Source organism: Acanthisitta chloris, unplaced genomic scaffold, assembly GCF_000695815.1.
Source record: "Acanthisitta chloris isolate BGI_N310 unplaced genomic scaffold, ASM69581v1 scaffold18378, whole genome shotgun sequence".
Taxonomy (NCBI): Eukaryota; Metazoa; Chordata; class Aves; order Passeriformes; family Acanthisittidae; genus Acanthisitta; species Acanthisitta chloris.
In genome coordinates this window covers 26,421-48,269 of record NW_008685572.1, presented here as the reverse complement: position 1 = coordinate 48,269, position 21,849 = coordinate 26,421, and the positions used below count along the sequence as shown (strand labels likewise).

General features: G+C 36.5%; 1 protein-coding gene across 1 annotated transcript in view; it reads left to right on the top strand.

Moving 5' to 3' along the window:
* Positions 1–21,849, top strand: part of USP34 (ubiquitin specific peptidase 34) — a gene marked incomplete at its 5' end in the record, with an annotated part of 93,713 nt that overhangs the window by 56,611 nt on the left and 15,253 nt on the right. Inside the window, 28 exon segments of the mRNA XM_009079820.1 lie at positions 435–490; positions 590–710; positions 3,690–3,873; positions 6,702–6,865; positions 7,657–7,722; positions 9,741–9,887; positions 9,976–10,032; positions 10,136–10,213; positions 10,828–10,922; positions 11,722–11,894; positions 12,068–12,221; positions 12,990–13,068; positions 13,535–13,588; positions 13,684–13,779; positions 14,645–14,709; positions 14,807–14,882; positions 14,983–15,030; positions 15,434–15,499; positions 16,668–16,748; positions 17,914–17,999; positions 19,173–19,341; positions 19,423–19,497; positions 20,043–20,194; positions 20,276–20,324; positions 20,430–20,534; positions 20,658–20,702; positions 21,807–21,841; positions 21,843–21,849. The exon segment at positions 21,843–21,849 is cut by the window's right edge and continues 57 nt beyond it. Of these exon segments, the coding sequence (XP_009078068.1) occupies positions 435–490; positions 590–710; positions 3,690–3,873; positions 6,702–6,865; positions 7,657–7,722; positions 9,741–9,887; positions 9,976–10,032; positions 10,136–10,213; positions 10,828–10,922; positions 11,722–11,894; positions 12,068–12,221; positions 12,990–13,068; positions 13,535–13,588; positions 13,684–13,779; positions 14,645–14,709; positions 14,807–14,882; positions 14,983–15,030; positions 15,434–15,499; positions 16,668–16,748; positions 17,914–17,999; positions 19,173–19,341; positions 19,423–19,497; positions 20,043–20,194; positions 20,276–20,324; positions 20,430–20,534; positions 20,658–20,702; positions 21,807–21,841; positions 21,843–21,849 (2,583 nt within the window).

Below are 21,849 nucleotides of genomic sequence, written 5' to 3'. Positions count from 1 at the left end.
TCCCTACTCTGATGTGTATTTAGTAGCTCTCGGCCAAAGGAAGCTTCAGGTAGTGACCCTGTAGAGTCAAGAAAGGCAAATTGTTATAATGCACAAAGAAGGCGAACTTAATTGAGGTCACAGACGTGGGAAGATTGTAATTATCTGTGAGATGCACTGTTGATAATTGCAGTGCAGTCCAAGGAGGAGCTAATCAAGAATTTGACTAAAGCTGAAAGGCGAAGAAAGTTCAGTTAGCACCCACTTAGCACAGGTTAGAAAACTTCCTTAGAGTGTGTTTGAAAATGAGTTTTAATTATCCCTGTTTTTCTGTGTGCAATCACAAAATTTCATCCAAAAGCATAACCATAGGTTCAGACTAGGTGTATAAACTGTAATTCATGAAGTACATAATTATTTGCCATTTACATTCCATTTTCTTTCTTTTTAATCAGACAACACTGCTTGATTTAGATGCACTAGCAAGACATCTTGCTGACTGCATTCGGAGGTGAGGTTTGCTAACGTTGTTTTTAAAATGTAATTTACATTAATTTTATTGTTAGTGGGGCAGAATTGTAATATTTCTTCTCTCTATATGTATATATAGCAGAGAAATCCTGGACCATCAGGATGGCAACATAGAAGATGATGGGCTTACGGGTCTGCTTCGTCTTGCAACAAGTGTTATTAAGCACAAACCACCCTTTAAATTTTCTCGGGAAGGACAGGTAAGAAGGACACTGAAAGACTGTGAAGAGTTCAAAATGGCATCATGTCTTCTTATTACACACTCTTCATGTTCCCTTTTTTGCAACATTTTGTTTACAGGACTCAATACATGAAAATTATGTTTCTAGCCTTAGGATGATAGATAAAAACACATATCATTGCTTTATTAAAAAGTACCACCTACTAACTTTATTTAATTTCAAGATAGCTTTCTTACATCCTAGTAGTTTTCTTTGTTTTCTTCTATTATCTTTAGAATTTAAGTAACATTAAAGCTCTACAGCAGCAGACACCCAGTGCAAGCATGGTAGGTTCCACCTGTGCTTGTAGGATGGGAGAGTGGTGAGGCAGGGTGAGGAGCTAAAATAATTCTACTTTGTCACTATTTTGCTGTAAAAGTTGGTGTAAAAACTGATTTCAAGTGGTGTGTTTTTTCTGTAGATTATGTTGAGTTTCTGGGCCTTCAGTGAGGTGTCACCAGAAAAGTAGGCCTCAGTATCCAGTTATGTTGTTTGTATCCTGCCTGTTTACTCTGTTACCATAAAATGTCCCTGAAGGTAATTTGACTGTCCCAAAGTTTTAATACAGTCCACATTGTGAACTGCATGACATAAGGTGACATTGCTGACAGCATTTTAAAAGACTGCTGCTATGTAATGCTCCTGGAATAAGTGTATTTTAAGTATGGAAAGCTTGCAGATTAAATTTGAGTAAGAATTCAGTTCAGAGAGTGCAGTGTGGAGGAGGATGTAGAAATTAAGTGTAGAGGTATGCAAAGATCAGATTTATGTAGCTTGGATATATGAAAAGTTTAAGAAGAAAACAAAAGGGAAACTTAAGTAGAGAGGAGGGATACTACACAGAATCCTAAAGTCCTTTGTATGTATGTGGAATATCACTGGGAGGCCAGAAACTGGATTTGAAAAATCAGCAATGAATATGAACAGATTGAATCCACAGCAAACTTCTCAAATAGGATTTGGCTTTGCTGAGAGACAGGGACTTGGTGCATTTTCTGAGACTAAGTCATCATCTAGTATTTATTTTTTAATTCTGTGTACTATTAAGAACAGTTACTAACTCCTCATTATGAAGCGCATTAGTCAAGAATTTTTGTGTTCTACGCAATAGAACAGGATTGTGAAACCGCATTGCTTCCCTCTGAGACAAGGCAAGTGAAAAATTATCTAGGAAAACACACTGGGAAATACTGAAGAGAGTTTAGACTTGCCCAGAGGATTCTGATGTTCTGCTGTGTTTTAATTCCCTACAGGTTCCGCTTCTTACTAGGTAAACAAAATAATTGTTGATCAAATACCGTCAAACTTTAAAGGTCACATTTTGTGCCTTTTATAGGTAATCACAGCCTACCTTACCCTAGACTAAGTGGACATTTTTAGCATGTACTGGCTAGCACACTTTCACTAGAGAGGTATATTTTAAGGCCAATTTGGTGCTAAAGAGGTGGTAAAGAGATTTTTAACAAGATGAGAGGTTTGCATTTAGCCTCTGTGCAAAATCATCTATAGCACTGACTTCCCTACCCTCAAACATACAGTCAGCACAAGCACAGAATTGATGATGCTAATCAGAAAAAGATAGATCCAGATCTCTGAGTTTATGCATGTCTAGGCTGGGACACCTTAAGGTGGTTGGTGTGTTAAAACACCTGTTTGCAAAGGCTGCATCACAGCACTTCAAGCAGCTGAAAGCACAATATAAAATGCCACTTAGTAGATACAGCTGTTCTGTTGTTGAGCTGTCAGCATCTACACCTGCCAGGTAGAGTTAGAAGTGAAACAGAATCAGGTTGCTGCCCCCCAAGCACTACTCTGATACAGGCTAACTACCAAAAACCCAGATACCTATATTTATTTTTAATTTTATGCATTTTCTTCCTCCAAAGTCCGGATAAATGTTGAAGAACCTTGTCTAACTATATTGCCAGGGAGATCTCTCCATATTACTCAGCTCTAGGCATAAGAACCTGGTAATAAGATTTTGTATTAAGACTGTAGGAATTTCCCTGCACACTGGAACAAGGTTTTTTGTGATGATTCTGCTGTGTACTCTGCAGAAGGCCATTTTTTGATACGTTTATAATTTGGTTAGATTTTACAGAGAGCCTGCCTTTATAACATTAAAAGGCTTTTTAACTGAATATGCCTAAATGGGGGAATTCAGGAAGAATTTTTTATGTAATTGTGGAAATGTAGAATCAAATGTAATTGGATTGGTATATATATGCTCTGTGTGTGCATATATATGTGTATAATGAAATACAATATATATACATAAAGTATAACTGGATTGGTAGCTTGTGCTCTGCAAATGGGGGAAGAATTCAGTCCTTTTTTTGTTATCGTTTTAATATTTTACTGTTGTCTTAATTTTATTTGAATTAAATTATCTACGTAGGAAGAAGGTACTGAAGTTTAGACATATCTATCATTTTTGTAGTGTATTACCTGGGATGGTAAAGATAATAATAGATCAGCAACCTGACTTGGCACTGCTGTGCTTTGTGCATTTTATAGTTCAGTTAGTACTCCAAACATGAGACAATACAAAATACACTTGAAGTGCTCAAGGTACATAATTTAGTGTGTGTAATAAGATTAATTAGTGATGCCTAAAACTCAAGTAGGGATTAAGGTTATGTGCTGTCTTTCACTAGGAGAAACTGGTCTGAAAGTTACTGAAACACGTCTGTTTTGTCAAATTAAATTGTCAGTCCTGAATGTGACATAATTTGTTACTATTTTCAATGGACATGTTTCTCTTTCGGCTATAATGTGGCTGCAGTGCACTTCATGTAGAATAAGGTAAGTTGTTGAGATTTGCCATTCAGAACTTAAATATGAGTCAGAGTTCTGTATGATAGAGGTCTAGAAAGTTTCTAGAAGATTGTTAACACATGACTGACTTTTTAAGAATATGTTCAAACTGCTAAATGTGCTGATTTAACTGTTTTTCAGGAGTTTCTGAGAGACATCTTCAATCTTCTGTTCTTGCTGCCAAGTCTGAAAGACAGACAACAGCCAAAATGCAAGTCCCATTCTTCAAGGGCTGCTGCTTATGACTTGTTGGTAGAAATGGTTAAGGGCTCCGTGGAAAACTACAGGCTGCTCCACAACTGGGTTATGGCACAACATATGCAGTGTAAGAACCTTTAGTCTTAGCTTGTGAGTCTTTTGAGGCCACTACACTACTCTTGGAATTCCACCTTATAGCTCCACAACTTACACACCATCACTTAGGGCAGTGTCACAGGGCAGGTTTTGGCATCTTTTGCTCACCTAAAAAATGAGTGGGTTTAATGCCATGTGTACTTTCTGTATACTGTTCTTAAATATGGGTTATTTAAAGTATATGGTCTTGGTAAATGACACCACACATGGATAACACTGTTAAGAGTGGATTTTTACATATTCTTTGACTTGTGCTGGATTTAATCTGTTGTACCTTTGTAATCTGAAGAAACACAGCCACTTTATGCATAAACCCAAGTATATAAACCACCCTGAGGTAGGTGTATTGGCTGTAAATAGCACTGTCATTTTTTTTCAGAGTCTCTAATGTAGGTGACTTCAGTCAGTCCCTAGATGTCTGCATACAGAGCTAATACAGTTTTGCTGTGCCTCTTGGCTTTCATGCTTCCTGCATTTTGGAGCCACAGTTTGTATGCATAATATGTAAATTACAAGAAAAATGAAGTTAGTTAATATTTTATCTTTGATTTGCAAATTCTCATTATGCATTTTTAGCTTGCTAGATTTCCTTTCACATGCCCAGTTGAAATTCCTGTAACCTGAGGATCTGTAATTTATTATAATCTATGGAATTGATTTAGTGCCTTACAATTTGGGAAGCAAAGGAGAAATAATATTTTGTGTTCTGTTCTCATATGCCTGAGGCCTTCCAAAGTTTCCTGTGTTCAGGGGAAATATTATGAAGAGTATTTTTTGTTAAAATATTGGATATTTCTGTTTGGTGTATCTCTCCAGGTGCAATCATTCATTTTTTACAGTTAGTATTTTCCTCTTTCTCAATCCCAGTGATTCCTCAGTGCTGAAGTTCCCTGTAACATTTACCACAGTTGTTACTTTCTCTAAATACTCCTCTGTAGATTGCTTGCTCCTTCCTGAGTTCTCCAGAGCCATCTGCTCTGTACTCCTGCTCCATATCCAGTATATCTCAATTGCATGGATGTTAATTTTACAACAACTGGCAGAGTGCCATTGTCTCTTTCTGATGTGCAGCCGACACAGGACTTGTGATACCTCATTTGTTTAAAGGTTTGATGTTATCCACAGATTCTTAAAACCAGAATTTTCCACTTTGCTACTCTCTCTAGTCTTACTAGTCTTAAAAAAATCTTAGTCTCAAGCCTGTCACTCCATTCTTCTCAGGAGAAACGTTAAGGGCAATATTACAAATTTTCATCCTGTCTTTGGTTTTAACATTTTTTTTGACAGGGAGGGCTAGGAGTTCATGCAGGCTGTGATCTTACTGCAGAGAGTGGATTTAGGTACCCTCGGTTGTTCATGAAATTTCTTGCAGTGTTTTGGAGTCTCATTTTCATTAAAGACTAATAAAACCATTCAGTTCAAAGGAGGGAAACAAGAGCAGCTGGTTTGCATTCTAGGAAGTCTAAGGTAGTGTCTGATGTTATTTGGAGCAGAAGCATCATCATGAGGTAGAATATCGAGAAATTCATGGTCATTTGAAGATTAAATCAGTTTTATCTTGCTTATAATAGAATGTGAATATTGCAGGTTTGGTTTCAAGTTTCTCGATCTCTTCCTGAGAACAGGCTGGTTTCTATAACAACAGTGAGGAATAAAGAAGATAGACATAAATGAGCCTCACATTTACCTTTCTAGTTAAGATCCATATGGAAGAAGGAAAACATTTATTATGCAAATAAGGACAGTCACTTAAAAAATCTCGGGGTGGAGAAAACAGGATCTTCCTGAGAAAGTCCTTGTCAGATTTCTGAATGCTCTTTGTCAGATTGAAGGAGGTGGAGATACTCCCAACTGTTCTCATGAACTATAAAGAAGTCAACTGATTGCTTTGCAATTACAGCTTGTAAGTTGTAAGCAGAGTGATAGATGTGGTCCTTACATCAGAAAGGATGATTTAAGATGTTGTAATTTAAGGATTTCAGTTAAGGGAGGGAATTTTATGTTATTCTGCCATGTTAATTACCTTCTTTAGGTGGTTAAAGATGGAGAGCTTTATTTCAACTGGTTGACCAGTCCAATGTTCCCAGGTAACCTGAGGTCATCTTACTGAGATTTGTTGAAACATGAGAATTAAAACTCTTTCCTTCCCTATTTAAAGCTTCAGGGCTAGTAGCTGTTTTGATCCCAATGCCAAAATGAAGATTGCAATTATTATTTGTTGTGCAACAGTACATCCTGCGGGTCTGGTCTCTGAAGATACGAGAATCTGATCAGAGGATCTGCTGAATAGTTTCCTGAATGTCTATCTGCTAGTATGAATTGAGAAGGATCCTTAGTGATAATTAAGGATTTAAGCTTCTAAATCTTGAGCCCACATGGCCTTTATAGATTGTAAAATAAATCCTGACTACTTTTGTGGAATTTTTTTTCTCTTTACTGGACCATATGCTTCAATAGAGTTACTGAATTATTTGTGGGACACTGCATTTTTGAAGAATGATATCTTTAGGAATGAAAAGCAAAGCTGGAGACATTGCAGGCTTTTGCAGCCAGCTTCTTGCACACCAAGGGAGATGGACTACATTGAATTTCTTTGGACACTGGATTGGTGTCTCTGATTTAGTGCTTGTGTCGTCTGGTTGCCTCTGCAGATCAAATGATATGGAATATATAGTACAGTGCATAACCAGGATGCATTTTATTAGCGTAAGGATAAAGCTTTTATTTGCATTTATATTTTTGTAAATTTCATTTGGAGTTGATTTTTTTCCCTCCCTGTCTGATTCATGTTTTTCACAGCTTCCCATGCACCTTACAAATGGGATTATTGGCCGCATGATGATGTTCGTGCTGAATGTAGATTTGTGGGTTTAACTAATCTTGGAGCAACGTGCTACTTGGCCTCCACAATTCAACAACTGTACATGATCCCAGAGGCCAGACAAGCAATCTTCACTGCAAAGGTTTGTGTTAGGGTTGGAGAGAAGTTTAAAATTGGAATCAGTGCAAATGCTGATAAAATAGACTCACTTCTAGGACTTATCTTGATAAAGAATATTTCTTCAGGGTTTAGTTTGCTTTTTGGTCAGTTAGATTCTTTTGCTGATGTCTAAAGTGAAGGGTTTTTTTTCTTAAATATGTAATGCAGCACGTTCTTAAGGTGGCATTGAAATGAAATATGTTCTCAAACTCACATTTCTGTTGCTATCAACTAGGTTGATTCAGGTGTCATTTTATGTGAATTGTCTGTTGTTTCTTAACTCTTAATTTGTCACTTTGTTGGAACAAATGTCATTCTTAAAGATTTATCAAGTCCCAGAACATGTGTCTCATGCCACCTGAGGTACAGCAGGTCCTGTAAATTATTATGCATTGGTTAACTTCCAGAAACACAATGCCATTGCTTTTAGCTATTTATTGTAAAAGTGAAAGCTTCATTTTGGTCCCAGATGTCATCAGGGCATATATAATATGTGAAACACCCTAACTGGCAGTGACCTTGTCATTTTCTGGTTTTGTAAATTGCTAGTCTTAGGTTTAATGTTGATGTGCCAAAGAAGAGGTAAAATAAATATAAAAAATACAGGTATAAAACAGTAGGCTGTGTTCTTGTACACAATTATTTTTCTTAATTGTCCATAATAAAGTGGTGGGATTTTTTTATTTAAAAATTGGATTGGTATACCTTTTTGATGTCTGTTTTGGGAAAGTTAGAGGCAAAGACATAAAGACTTCTTTTATTAATTTTTTTCAGTATTCAGAAGATATGAAACACAAGACCACTCTACTAGAACTCCAGAAAATGTTTACATACTTAATGGTAGGTGTGACAAGGGTTATTTTATAATCTGTCCTATTTTTGGGTGGGGTGGGAAAGGCAAGAAAGCTGTAGTTGACAGCAGACCAATTTAAGACTATTTTTCCAAGGAAGGATTTGACTGACTGTTACAGGAGCTCTCCAGGTAGGAATTTGGGACAGTTCTGATGAGAAGCTCCCCATAAGCCAGCAGTGTGTGCTTGCAGCCCAGAAAGCAAATCAAATCCTGGACTGCATCAAAATGAGTGTGGCAGCAGGTCAAAAGAGATAATTCTCCCCTCTACTCTGCTCTCATGAGACCCCACCAGGAATACTGCTTGCAGTTCTGGTGTCCTCCACATAAGGAGGACATGGAACTGTTGGAGCAAGTCCAGAGGAGGCCACGAAGTTGCTAAGAGGACTGGAACATCTCCCCTATGCAGACAGGCTGAGGAAGTTGAGGCTATTCAGCCTGGAGAAGAGAAGACTGCGTGGAGACCTCATAGCAACTTTTCAGTATCTGAAGGGGGCTACAGGAGAGCCAGAGAAGGGCTTTTTGTTAGGAACTGCAGTGATAGGACAAGGGGTAATGGGTTCAAATTGAAGGAGGGGAAGTTTAGGTTGGATATTAGAAAAACATTTTTTCCTGTGAGGGTGGTGAGACACTGGCACAGGTTGCCCAGGGAGGCTGTGGCTGCCCCAGCCCTGGCGGTGTTCAGAGCCAGGCTGGATGAGGCCTTGAGCATACTGGTTTGGTGGGAAGATGGCAGTGGGGATTGGGACTAGATGATCTGTAAGGTCCATTCCAACCCCTAAAATTCTGTGATTCTGTGAGTGCCATCTTGGCCTTTGTATATGGTGAATAGAAACTGTCCCTGCAGAAATGACCACATAGGACAGTTCTTTTGTGTGGATTAAAAATATTTTAGAGATACTTAGTGTGTAGTTAAGGTGAATCAACAGTATTGAATTCTACCAGTGCTGGGGAGGCAGCATAGGACTCTTAGTAGCTGAATTGTAATAATTGGGCAAAATGGTTGCTTTGAGCAATCTCTCTAGGCCTAACTGAAGATAACCACTGCCAAGTACCCTTGCAACAGCCTTCCATCGCCATTTGTGAGGTAAAGCATTGAAAAGCAACTAATATTTTTGATATTCCAGATCCAAACAAAAATGAGGCAGTTCACAGATGTTCACTGCTGGTAAAATAGTGAAACAATTCTGAAAACTGAGGAGAGCTGAGTGCCTTGATGCTGTCTTTGGTCTAAGAAATTCATAACCATTTTGAAGACCAGTAGGGGAAAGGAATTTTGCCATGTGATGCCTGCCATGAATCATAGAAAAAATTCAATCTAGGTATTAACATAAGCAGAAAATAATATAGGAGCATAAAATCATCCAAAGACTTTATTCCAAAAAAGGCAGTATTTACAGGAAGTGGTGTCTTGCCACACATCCTTAAAAGAAAATGATAAGTATGTATTGTTTGCAACAAAGTTCCTTCTGCTGTAAATAAGTTCTGCATTCCCAGTGTGTAAGGTAGTGGAATAGGGAAGTATTCTAAAGAATTGCTTTATACTGCAAATTTTTCTGTCTAAACACATCCAGTTGAAAACTGGATGATAATGTAGAGTCTGAATGATTTGTCAAGATTTAAGTCATTAATGTCCAGAAATACATAATTTCAAGCTTATGTTCCTCGTATTTTATTTTGTATCTGAGCAGATGTGCAGCAACTGCATGTCACATCTTCAGCCAAGATAGTTTATGTTAATGATTCCTTTAAAGTATTTACTCAATATTACTTAATTCCATTTTACTAATATTTTAATAATGGATATAATAAAAATGATCATCAGTTAAAAACTACTTGGTATTTCATCAGCAACGTTTAAGAAATTGTTGCCTAATAAGCATATTGTATGTAAAGATATGTCCTTTTTTAAACAGAGATTCATACATGTATGTGCAGTATATCTGTGTAACTTCAAATTACAAGAATCTGTGTTGATTTGGTTTTGTTTGGTATCTTTTACCTAAAGGAGAGTGAGTGTAAGGCCTACAATCCAAGGCCTTTCTGTAAAACCTACACCATGGATAAGCAGCCACTGAACACTGGAGAACAGAAAGATATGACTGAGTTCTTCACTGACCTAATAACAAAAATAGAAGAAATGTCTCCAGAACTGGTGAGTTATTAAGAGGGAGCAAAAGGAAGCTTGCAAAGTTATGTATTTGCTCAAATTTCCTTGACAGAATTTATTAATTCATTCACAGAAAAATACAGTGAAAAGTTTGTTTGGAGGTGTTATCACAAACAATGTTGTTTCTTTGGTAAGTGTGTTCCTTCTTTCTCCTTAGCTTTTAAAGGCGATTTTTTTTCTAGCTTCTCAAAACTGCTATTTTATTGCGTTTCCCTTTCATTGCTGTGATTTAGGACTGTGAGCATGTAAGTCAGACTGCCGAGGAGTTCTATACAGTCAGATGCCAGGTGGCAGATATGAAGAATATTTATGTAAGTAATGCCAGGCTGAGATGTGCCTCATAGATCACAGTTATAAATGGCTGCAGCCAAGCAGCAAACACTGTGCCACACACTGTTGAATATGTTAATGCTTTCTGGATCTGCACTCTGGTTTTGGTGTGTTCCTAGGTTGATCTTAATGAGGTAATTTGGTTTCATCTTCTCAATGCAGCCTCCCATCAGCTAGGGCCATTTGGCATTGACTAAAGACTGTTAGTCAGTAATCGCTACCTGCTTCTCTGTTTTAAACATGCTATGGCCATTTTTCTATAAGAATTTTAAATGTCAAAAGATTTTTACATGTACAAGTACTGTTGCTTATTAAGTTAATATAAAGCTTACACCAGCATAATTCTACATTTTCAAGCTTTTTAAGCACCCATTAATCTCCACACTTAGAATTTGAATTTCAAGTAAATTCTTTGAGACAGCTTGGAGTATTGAGTACCATTTTCATTAGTTGGTTCCTTAATTTTTTGTATGAGTTAGGAACCATTTTTTCTGTCAGACTCTGTAAGACTGAGAGTTCTGTAAAGCAGGGCCTGTATGCACAAGCTATAAATATCCAAGATAAATATAAACTCTTTTTTTGTTATTATATATAGGAGTCTCTTGATGAAGTAACTATTAAAGATACTTTGGAAGGTGACAATATGTACACATGTTCTCATTGTGGGAAGAAAGTACGGGCAGAAAAAAGGTATGGTTGGAGAGAAATAAACATTCCTAATGTGTCTTGCTAGTAAATGATTGAAATTCCTGTTAGAATAAGAGTAATCCTTTGGATGAACCAGGACTGCTGTTTCATTCAGTTCATACTGATGATGTGGTCCCTGTGCAAATCAGAACATAACTATTTTTAAAATCTTAGGTTCTTTCACAAGTTGTTCAGTACTTGGGTTACTCATTATGCAAAATAACTGCTTAGGTTTCATACATAACCCCAAATTTCGTAACTAAAATTGAGACTTTTAAAAAGTCTGTTAAAAGAGAAAGCCAAATTCAGTTTTTATGTCGTCTTTATATTGCAACTAACATTTCCTTTCCAGAGTTAGAAAACCTCATAGTTGTTTAAATGACATGGGTGAAAGAGTAACTTGAGAATTCTTATTGCAGAGTTTGTGAGATTTAACACAAGAGACGGTCTGCCTTGAAATTTGTCTTTTAAAAGATTCAAACTGCCTTCAATGGAGGGATTTGCACTGTTAAATTTGTTCATGACTCATTTTACAATACCATTTTAGAAAAGTATCATTCATGCCATATGAGTAGGTTTGATGTTTCTTCCAAGGTGCAGTGATAGCCTAAATGGAATTGCTCAATGGGCTAAATTTGACCTTTCTGCTGCCAGTTAGTCTGCTCTGCTCTAGAGCATTATGAGAGATGAATTATATGTTTGTGACATAGCACCAGATCTCCGGTTTTATGTTTAAAATCTTTGCGAAATACAATTCCCCCTCCTAAACTTCTGGAAGTCATGGTTATCTCTGATCCTTCAGGGCATGTTTTAAGAAACTACCTCGTATCTTAAGCTTCAACACCATGCGATACACATTTAATATGGTGACTATGATGAAGGAGAAGGTCAATACACATTTTTCATTCCCTTTACGTTTGGATATGACACCTTACACTGAAGATTTCCTCATGGGAAAAAATGACAGGAAAGAAGGTACATGCCTCATAATTTATTTTTGGTTTCATATACTGTTCAGTTTGAATTTGTCTTAGATTTATTCAAGAAGTATGAGAAAAATTGCAAATAGTTACATATAGTTTGTTGCTAATGTTGAAGTTCGGGTGTTTAGGAAATAACTGATTAAATCTTGTGTTAAATTGTTTCAGGTTTTAAGGAAGATGGTGGATATTTGAAGGAAACTGAGAGTTATGAGTATGATCTGATTGGTGTAACAGTTCACACAGGGACAGCAGATGGGGGACATTACTACAGTTTTATCAGGGATATAGTCAATCCCCATGCTTACAAAAACAACAAATGGTGAGCTATGCAAAACAACACTTTATATTTCCTTATTTTAACACAACTAAAGCTTGTTGACCTTGTTAGACATAGTCATGTAGAGGAGAGAGGCTGTAGGTTCCTCTCCAAAGCACAGGACATTGGAATTTGAGAGGTGTAAGTATATTAATTAGCATACAAATCAGTGTGCCTGGCTGTGATAGTTGTGGCTGCCTTGGACACAGGAGAATGTTTGTTGTGCTGGCCGCACATCCCCGCCAGGGCTTGCTTCCTGACAGCACCAGCAATGACTAGATTTTATTCTGTTTCAGTACAAAAGAACAGTAAGATTTCATAGATTGTCCTTCATAAAATCTGTGTGTTACCTTTGATGAGGATCCAGCTACATTTGTGAATGTGGATTTGGGGAAGGGAAGAGACATGGACATGGAAAGGAGGAGGGTCTTTCTAGGTAACATGAAAGCAGGGAACACCATCTGCCTGTCGTGTCTGGATGTCATATGTGTTTCACAGATGAGGCCCTGGAATAGGAGACAAAATTTCCTCTATTCCTGTTCTCATTTTTGAAACAGTCCCAACTCCTGACCTCATCCCTGCTTCAGTGGGAGTCCTCAGCAGTGTACCACCTTCTGATTTTACTGAAAGGAAGTCACTTTGGGGATCAGCTTTTCATTTGCTGTGGTTCAAACAAGACCTAGAAATTAATGCTGCAATTTGAAGGGCTGGTTATGCTTTATTTGCCCTTAGAGACAAGCAGCAGTTGTTTCAAAGTTTCCTGTTTTACAGGTACCTATTCAATGATGCTGAAGTAAAACCCTTTGATTCTGCCCAGCTTGCCTCAGAATGTTTTGGAGGAGAAATGACTGTAAGTCGCGACTTTAATTTTTGTCATGTTGAACTGTTTCAATACCTGCTACAAACCAGGTATTTCTCTGTGCTTTTAAAAGCAGGTGTCAGATGTGTAATATAGGTATTACTAATGACCTGAATTAGCGAAGTGTCTCTCCAAAGAAGAGGCATTTCTTGACTTTGTTTTTTATCATACTATTTATTTAATTATAAAAAAGTGAGTATGCAGCTAATTCAGGAATCCTTCACTTGGATGGCTGCTTTGCTCAGACCATGAATGAAAGGAATAATTGCTTGAAGCTTCTGCCTAGTCTGGGAAAACAGGGTTTTTTTGATCTTTGTCTGTGCCTTGTAGCACTGGCTGTGACATCAGTCTGAATTGTCTTACACAGAATTATAACTTAAAAAACACTCAAATGTTCTCAAGTTGTACTTGGATTGATGATTTCCTATAACTGATTTAATTACTTTCTTCTTGACAGACAAAAACTTACGATTCTGTTACTGATAAGTTTATGGACTTCTCATTTGAAAAGGTATTTCTCTTCCAAACACTTGTTCTGTGATTATATTTCTGATTTGATGATTTATCTCTCAAAGCAAAAATGATAGAGCTGTTTTTTTCTCCAAGACACACAGTGCTTATATGCTGTTTTATAAGCGGATGGAGCCAGAGGAGGAAAATGGCAAAGACTACAAATTTGATGTGTCATCAGAATTGCTGGAGGTACAAGTTGATTTGTTTTAACACAGATTTTAAAACACTCTAGGAAATCCTAAACACATCAGAAATCTGAGTAAACATAAAGCAAAACACTTTAAATCACTAAGATGACAGTCCTGGTGCTGTCTTCCTTGATAGGAAGGAAATTTTCTGTAGAATTGTCACTGTATGTGAATTTTAGATGATTGCTCACTCTGTCCTTTATATGGGATATATCCCTTTTTATCACCTTCACCTCTGGCAGGAAGCATTGCTTTATCACCTGCCACATTTTAGATTCTTGACTTAAAAGGACTCTTCATCTCCAGCCAGCAAATCAGATTGTGCTTTTCATCCTTCTCAGTCTTAAAAATATTAATAAATGTTATCAGAGCTAAACTTTTAAACTGTTTTTATGTGAAAACACTACAAGCATCACTTGGGAAAGGGGAACAGAAGGACCTGGCATGAAATCCTTTTCTTGTTAACAATGGAGAGTCAAATCTCACTCTCAGAATTTATTGAAAGTTCACAGAGCTTATCAGGCTTTGGGTCAGAACTTCAGCTGTGGTTGAAGAACTGCTGTTCTTTCTTGGCATGTTGGACCAGTTCTGAAAATTTCACTCTGAAAATTAAGAGTAATTAATTCCCCTCACAGAAAGAGGAGAATGTTTGAAGCTCTGTTCTGCAGGCAGAGCTAATATTAGCTATAGTATGAATAAACCAACTTTGAGCTAATCCTTTAAAATAAAGATTTCCTGAAAGAATTTTTCATAAGGCAAAACATGTGTTTTCTCAGCCATGGCTGGCATTTAAGTCTTCCTAAAATCATGCTTATGTAGTGAAATAAACTGCTTTCTTGTATCTGATGTTAGCATTTTTTCTTCAGTGGATATGGCATGATAACATGCAGTTTCTTCAAGACAAGAACATTTTTGAACATACATATTTTGGGTAAGTTTTTTCTTTAAAAATGTAATATTAATGCTTCTTTTCTTCTTGCAGATTTTCATTATTTATTTTAATTAACAAATAAAATTACTGACTCTAGGTTTATGTGGCAGTTGTGTAGTAGCATCCCAAGCACACTACCAGATCCAAAAGCAGTTTCTCTGATGACAGCAAAGGTAAGAGTTTCAAAAATACATCATCTTATTTCCACTTTGACCTTGTTTGCATTTGAATTGTTGCATTTTAAAATTAATGGTGCAATTTTTTTTTTTCCAGTTAAGCACTTCCTTTGTACTAGAGACATTTATTCATTCAAAGGAAAAGGTATTCTATTTACTTGTAAATTCTCATTAAGTAGCTGCATGAATATAGTGAAATAGCTGTACTTCTCCTTTTTAAAGTGTGATTTGAGCTGTAATAAGTACCATAGATGCTGCAAAGTTAATGTTTCAAGAGTCATTTAACACATTTCCAGCAAGCCCTGCACAATGGAGTAAAATGTCTATATAAAAACGGATGTACTGGAATTTTTCTGTAGGTGCAACATGTTACTAGTTCATCAAGTGTTTATTGTTTATAGCTATATTTAAGTATATAGTTATAAACAATAAGCACTTGATGAACAGATCTCCTAAGAGGTGTTCTAACTAGCCATTTAGAAATGTTGAAATGAAGTTGAAATTGATGATTTTAAGTTATAGTATTTTTTTTGTATTTCTTTTTACAGCCTACAATGCTTCAATGGATTGAACTGTTAACAAAACAGTTTAATAACAGTCAGGCAGCTTGTGAAGTAAGTGACTTAGGAACTCAGCAAAGTACAAACCAACTTTCTATATATTGTTTAACTTTCCTGGAGGTTCGTATCCCTGGAATATTTTGGATTATGAACTACTGTGTTTGATATATTTGTGAATTATGAGATGCAATTCATCCGCTCTGATTACTGCAGATTCTGGGGAATGACTTAACTTTTACTTGCAGAAACCTATGGTGAGACCACAGGCCAAAATCATTTCGTCACTGGAATAACAGAGACACAGTGTCAGAAACTCTTTGATTGGTTATTAATAGTGATTTGTGTAATTAAGATGTGTTTAAATTAAATCATACGAGAGAATAGAAAGACACAGAAAGAATTCACTGTGGTGTTGGTGAAAGCAATTTTGTGATTCTGAAAAGTCTGTGATAGACTTTCTGTGGTACTTTTAAGTGTACAAAGACTCAACACATATTGTGTCCTGCGTTAGATCTTACAAATACGGAATTAAATTTATTGTTCTTTCATAAATGAATTCTAGGTTGATAAATTGTTATATCACATTAGTGGGGAAATACATTTTCTTTGGTCTAGTCCTAAGGAGTTTGAGTATATACATTTAATACAATAAAGAATGCTCAGGTCCAATTAAAAGGAAGAAGAAAATGGATTCTTTATTTTAAACTGTCTTTTCATACAACTAAAACAAAATTCTGGGAGTCAGGAGACTCACCTGAGTCTGACTGAATCATTCTGTTAATTTCTTACATTTTGGGTCTCTAGAGGCAGTAAGGCTTTTCCACGTGTTAAATTACACGCAAGATCTAATTCAGGAACTACCATTGAAGCCTTTCCCCATTCTACAGTATTCTTCAGCTCATGCTTTATTGTAAGCCTTGTTTTTATATTGCAACATCACTTTTCAGGATAAGTGTGTTCTTCCAGTTAATTGACTATTGGCATGCAGAAAATGGGGATAAGAAGATGCTGGATATAAATTTATATTGATGTTCACTGTTGTTGGTCTTTATTCCTCTGTTCCTTCATGCACAGAAGACATTTCCATTTCCCTTGGATTAAAACTTGACTATTCCTTAATCATAGTAACATCGATTTCTCTTCAGACTTTAATATCATGCAAAAAGAAGATTGGCCTAGGACAAGTTTGGAACAAAACTAACCAAGTATGTATCTTCTGCAGTGGTTTTTGGATCGTATGGCTGATGATGATTGGTGGCCAATGCAGATTCTAATAAAGTGTCCCAATCAGATTGTCAGGCAGGTAAGAAACAATGTTCCTTTACAGGTTCGGTGACTGCTTCACCCATGAGCTGACAGGGGCAGTTATGATCACACATACCATGACTCTGAAAGTTGTATTTAGTACCTGTAATTGTCTGATTCTTTTCCGTTCTTGCATATCATTTAGGGAATATATTTGGCCATGGGAGTGTTGTTGTTTGAAACAACATTGATATTAATGTAGTTTTAATATTAGTAGTACTAATGTACAGTTAGGATCACAGATGTCACAAAGATGCAAGTTAAGGTTTCTACAACTCATGGTCTTTATGAATGTTTTCTTCGTAATTAGTTCAATAATTCATTAACATATGCATTCTGAAAATTAAAAAGACTGTGTACATTCAGTACTCCTCAAAGCTCCAATTTTAAACTTCTCTTTTAGATTTCTATGGGTAGATTTCATTTTAGAATATTGTTCCGCAAAGGTTTGTTAATACTCTTTTCTGGCAATACTTAAAATTGAAAAAACAACTATATTAGCAGGATTTGGACATTCACAAATACAATTATTATTAATAGTTTCAGTTATAAATATGCTTTCTTTGCAAGCTGGTAAGGTAGAAACTTCAGCATTTAGTTTATCTTACCTGAATCCTTGAATTGGATTTCTGACAATTAAAGTGTTATTTCCATATAGACCCATGTGTAGTTCCTGTATGCAACACATCCGTAAAGGAATATATTTCATGGGAAAACTGTCAGGTCTGAGGCACAGCTCTAATCCTCATGAATATTTCACAAATTAAAAATTACTGGAGGGAATTTCCTTAAAATTTTCACATAAATTCTTACAATCCTAAGGCAGAATTTTTAAAAATTGCAAAAAAATACTGAAATGTTTCAGATAAGAGAGGTAGAACTAAAAAAATTCTATTAATGAGCAGCAGTCTGAAGTTTATTAAAAACTGTTTTTAGGGTTCCTCTGAGAGATGTGTTTATTAAAAACAGGTTTGACTATGTTAAAATGTGATGTGCCAGTACATGAAAAAATGGACTGTGGGCTCTCCATCTCAGCTTTACCTTGGGATCCCAGAGAACTGGAAGTGGGATTTGGAGACAGAATAGACTTTGCTTAGGAAATACATATTGACATCTCTATAAAGGAATGAACATGTGGAGTTCATTTACTTCTCCATTTGCAGATGTTCCAGCGTTTGTGTATCCATGTGATCCAGAGGCTGAGGCCAGTGCATGCACACCTTTATCTCCAGCCAGGAATGGAAGACTGGTAAAATAAAACACCTGGAAACTGCTATTTATTCCATACATTGCTGCAACTGCTTCCGTTACTGAGTTACTCACAATACTCATGTAAACTTGAAATATTGCTGTTTTAATTGTCCTTTGATTCTGCCCAAACTGCTCTGATTTATTTTAAAATACCATTGGGCCTGCAAAAGCAAGAGACATTGCTCAAAACATGTGTTCCCTTAGAGCGTACGTTTGCAGTGTGGTCTTTATTTTTTCTGTCAGTAGTACACGGCAAGTGTAAATCACATTACCTGCACATGAGAATCCTATTGTGAATTGCATCCAGAGGCATATAGGTGCAAATCTTAATTTGTACATCCAGTAAGAGGTTGGAGATGAGAGGTTAGTCTTATATCATGTAACTAAATTACAGCTTTTGCCAAAAAGTAGGAAAAACCCTATTGGATTCTGCTTATTATCAAGAAAGCTGTCACTTTGCCTCTGTTTATTAAATGCTTAAATTCTTTTTGGTATATAACGAAAAGAAGGAAGTGTTTTTTCTTTCATCTCTTGGGTTAAGCTTGTGATTATGATAATAACTTATTTCCCAGAGTGAAACTGGCAGAGTTTGTAATAACTGTGCTGCCATAGCAAAATTCAGATACAGTTTTCATGACAAAAAGTAGAATTTAATTCTCTCTGGAAGCTTTCCTTTAAAAGACACTGTGACTTGTTTTGTTCAGTGTTAGATCCAACTCTGATCAGACAAATGAGGTTGAAAGTGCATGTTTTCTGCCCTGTCAGGATCCTGTGTATGTGTTTAGGAGAGTCTTTAGTTCCACAGTAGTATGAGCTATAACAACAGTATTTTTTGGATCTCAGGAAATCTGACCTGCAAATTGAGGGTGATCTTAAGTAGGAGATCGCCTAATACTGTTTCTCTAAGAACTCTTTTTCTGAGTAAAATCTTGATTCAGAACACTAATTTTATGACCCTTTCAACATTCCAAGTGACTGATGCTCCCTCATGTTCAGCCATGTTGTTATCTAGGCCATACTTGGCAGCAGAGAAAGTGTGAGAGACCCGAGTGTGACAGCAGGACAGAAAACAGGAAATCTATCTGAATTTATTTTCTTGGCCTGGTTCAGGGTGATTTTATGCTCCATGTGTTGGGTGAAATACTTAAATTGGATTTGGTTTTGCCTTCAGTTCTGATGACATGGATGGGCCTGTGGAGGACATTGGCAGTCGCTCATGTGTCACACGCTTTGTGAAGACTCTCCTGTCCATCATGGAACATGGTGTTAAGCCTCACAGTAAACATCTCACAGAATATTTTGCCTTTCTTTACGAATTTGCCAAAATGGGAGAAGAGGAAGTGAGTATAGTCTTGTAGTTTGGGGAACTGAGTTCTGGATATGCGTGTGTTGTTAAGTAATTCCATACCTGTGTGTTTCAGAGCCAGTTCCTGCTGTCACTGCAAGCCATATCTACCATGGTCCATTTCTACATGGGAACAAAAGGACCTGAAAATGTAAGTTTTAATATCTTGTAGAACAAGAACTGGTATTTCCTACTGCACACATGTGATCATTAGTGCTGTGTCTTTTGAAGTGTCTTTCAGCTGTTCAGTTAAAATTGCTTCACTCGAGCAATTTTTTTCAATTTATAAAAGAAGTGTTGAATTGGCAATTTCTGTTTAGTATGGAACTAGAGAGCAAGTAGAAGCAATTAAGTTGCCCATACCATGCTATTAATGGTAATGCTATTAAGAATTGATTTCCCGCTCCTGTTGTACAATATTATTCAATTTTACATTATTATGTACAGTATTATTAAATGTATGTGTTTTTCCACAAATAACCACTGTATCTTCAGCCAGCTTACCTTTTGCATTTGCAAATGCAATTTAGCTTATGTGAAATGAATGTTTCACTGTGAAAATCAATTGATTAGATATTTATCTGGTTTGATTCATGCAAGTTAAGTTGTGTGGTATAAAAGAACAGGATGTAGGAAAAGACTCTTTGAATTAAGGCTGAAAATGTCCACACTGAAGTTATCTTTTTTTTCCTTCAGCCACAGGTTGAAGTACTTTCTGAGGAAGAAGGAGAGGAAGAGGAGGAAGAGGAAGATATCCTTTCTTTAGCAGAAGAGAAATATAGGCCTGCAGCACTTGAGAAGATGATTGCCCTGATTGCTCTTCTAGTGGAACAGTCTCGCTCAGAAAGGCAAGAGCTGCTGAAAACCAAAGTAGATTCTAACCTAAGTTAGTTCAGAAAGGAATTAGAGAATTTTCTTTTGTATTTTAGGCACTTGACTTTGTCACAAAATGACATGGCAGCCTTGACAGGAGGAAAGGTAAGTAATTTAAGAATGACTGTATAAGCCTCCAGAAAAGCCTCTGTCTCTGTACATATGTCATTGTAGGCAGTGTTCTAGTGTCTGATTGTTTTTTTGTTGCAGGGTTTTCCTTTTTTATTTCAACATATCCGTGATGGCATCAACATCAGGCAAACCTGTAACCTCATTTTCAGTCTGTGTCGCTACAATAATCGACTTGCAGAACATGTAAGTATCAGAGACTTGTACCTATGTATTGAAAATCTTACCAAGTAAGTGTAATGAGGTTATTTTTGTTACTTAACTGAGTAAGCACAAGACTAAGTGAGTTTTGTTTGTTTTGTTTTTAAGATTGTGTCCATGCTTTTCACGTCTATAGCAAAGTTGACTCCTGAGGTACGTAAACACACTAGCTGACTATTACATAGTCTGTATTCATAGTATGCTGTTTTAAATTACTTAAATCATCCTTTGCTAATGAAAAATCTTGCATGGAAGGTGATCCATGGAAGTTTTCATGCCATTAAATGAAGTCTAACAGTACTGTATATTAAGTTTTTTAAAGCAGAACCTGGTGTGCCACTTAGGATGAAAGTTTTATTCAAAGCCAAATAACATATTTCTAGATTGTTCACCAGTATGATTTTTTTAAAAAAAGATTGGCAACAGAAAAATGTGTGTGGTAGAATAAGTGGAAATAGGTAATTATTGTGTGGTTGGTTGAGTTTTGGGGCACCACTTTGCTGTTCTGTGCTTGCAAACAGAGTAAATTCTCAGAGTAAATTCCTGCCCTGGTAATAACAGAAATACCGAGAGTTCCAAATGGATTCCAGATTAAAAATATAGACAGAGAAGTATATACTCACACAAATTCCTGTGTAGTACTGTCAGAAAAGAAAAATAATCAGGAAAAGCTGAGGGCGTGTCAAGCAGAGGAGACACGGTTCTGGGTGGGAAAGCAGCAGATGCTAAATCATTGTTGTGACAGCTTTGCTTTGTGAGACTGAATGGGCACTCAGGTGACACTCTACATCCCTCTGCCTTGCTAACAGTACTCCAGTTTCATGCTGCTTTTGCTTTGCTGATACACATGCACCAAAGACATTGTTGTCAGGTGCAAAATATGTAATTATAGCAGTAATTTTTTATTTACAGATTAAATAATTAGGGCTTAAAAGTAATACAAATGTTCATGCCTGAAGTTCATAGAAATCTGCATTGTTTTTTAAAAAAATACTTTAAAAATAGTGGATCCAATTAATCAGATCAAAGTGGATATTGTTCTTCTTCTGCATTACAGGCAGCCAATCCTTTTTTCAAACTCTTGACCATGCTCAGTAATTTTTTATTTACAGATTAAATAATTAGGGCTTAAAAGTAATACAAATGTTCATGCCTGAAGTTCATAGAAATCTGCATTGTTTTTTAAAAAAATACTTTAAAAATAGTGGATCCAATTAATCAGATCAAAGTGGATATTGTTCTTCTTCTGCATTACAGGCAGCCAATCCTTTTTTCAAACTCTTGACCATGCTAGTTTGCT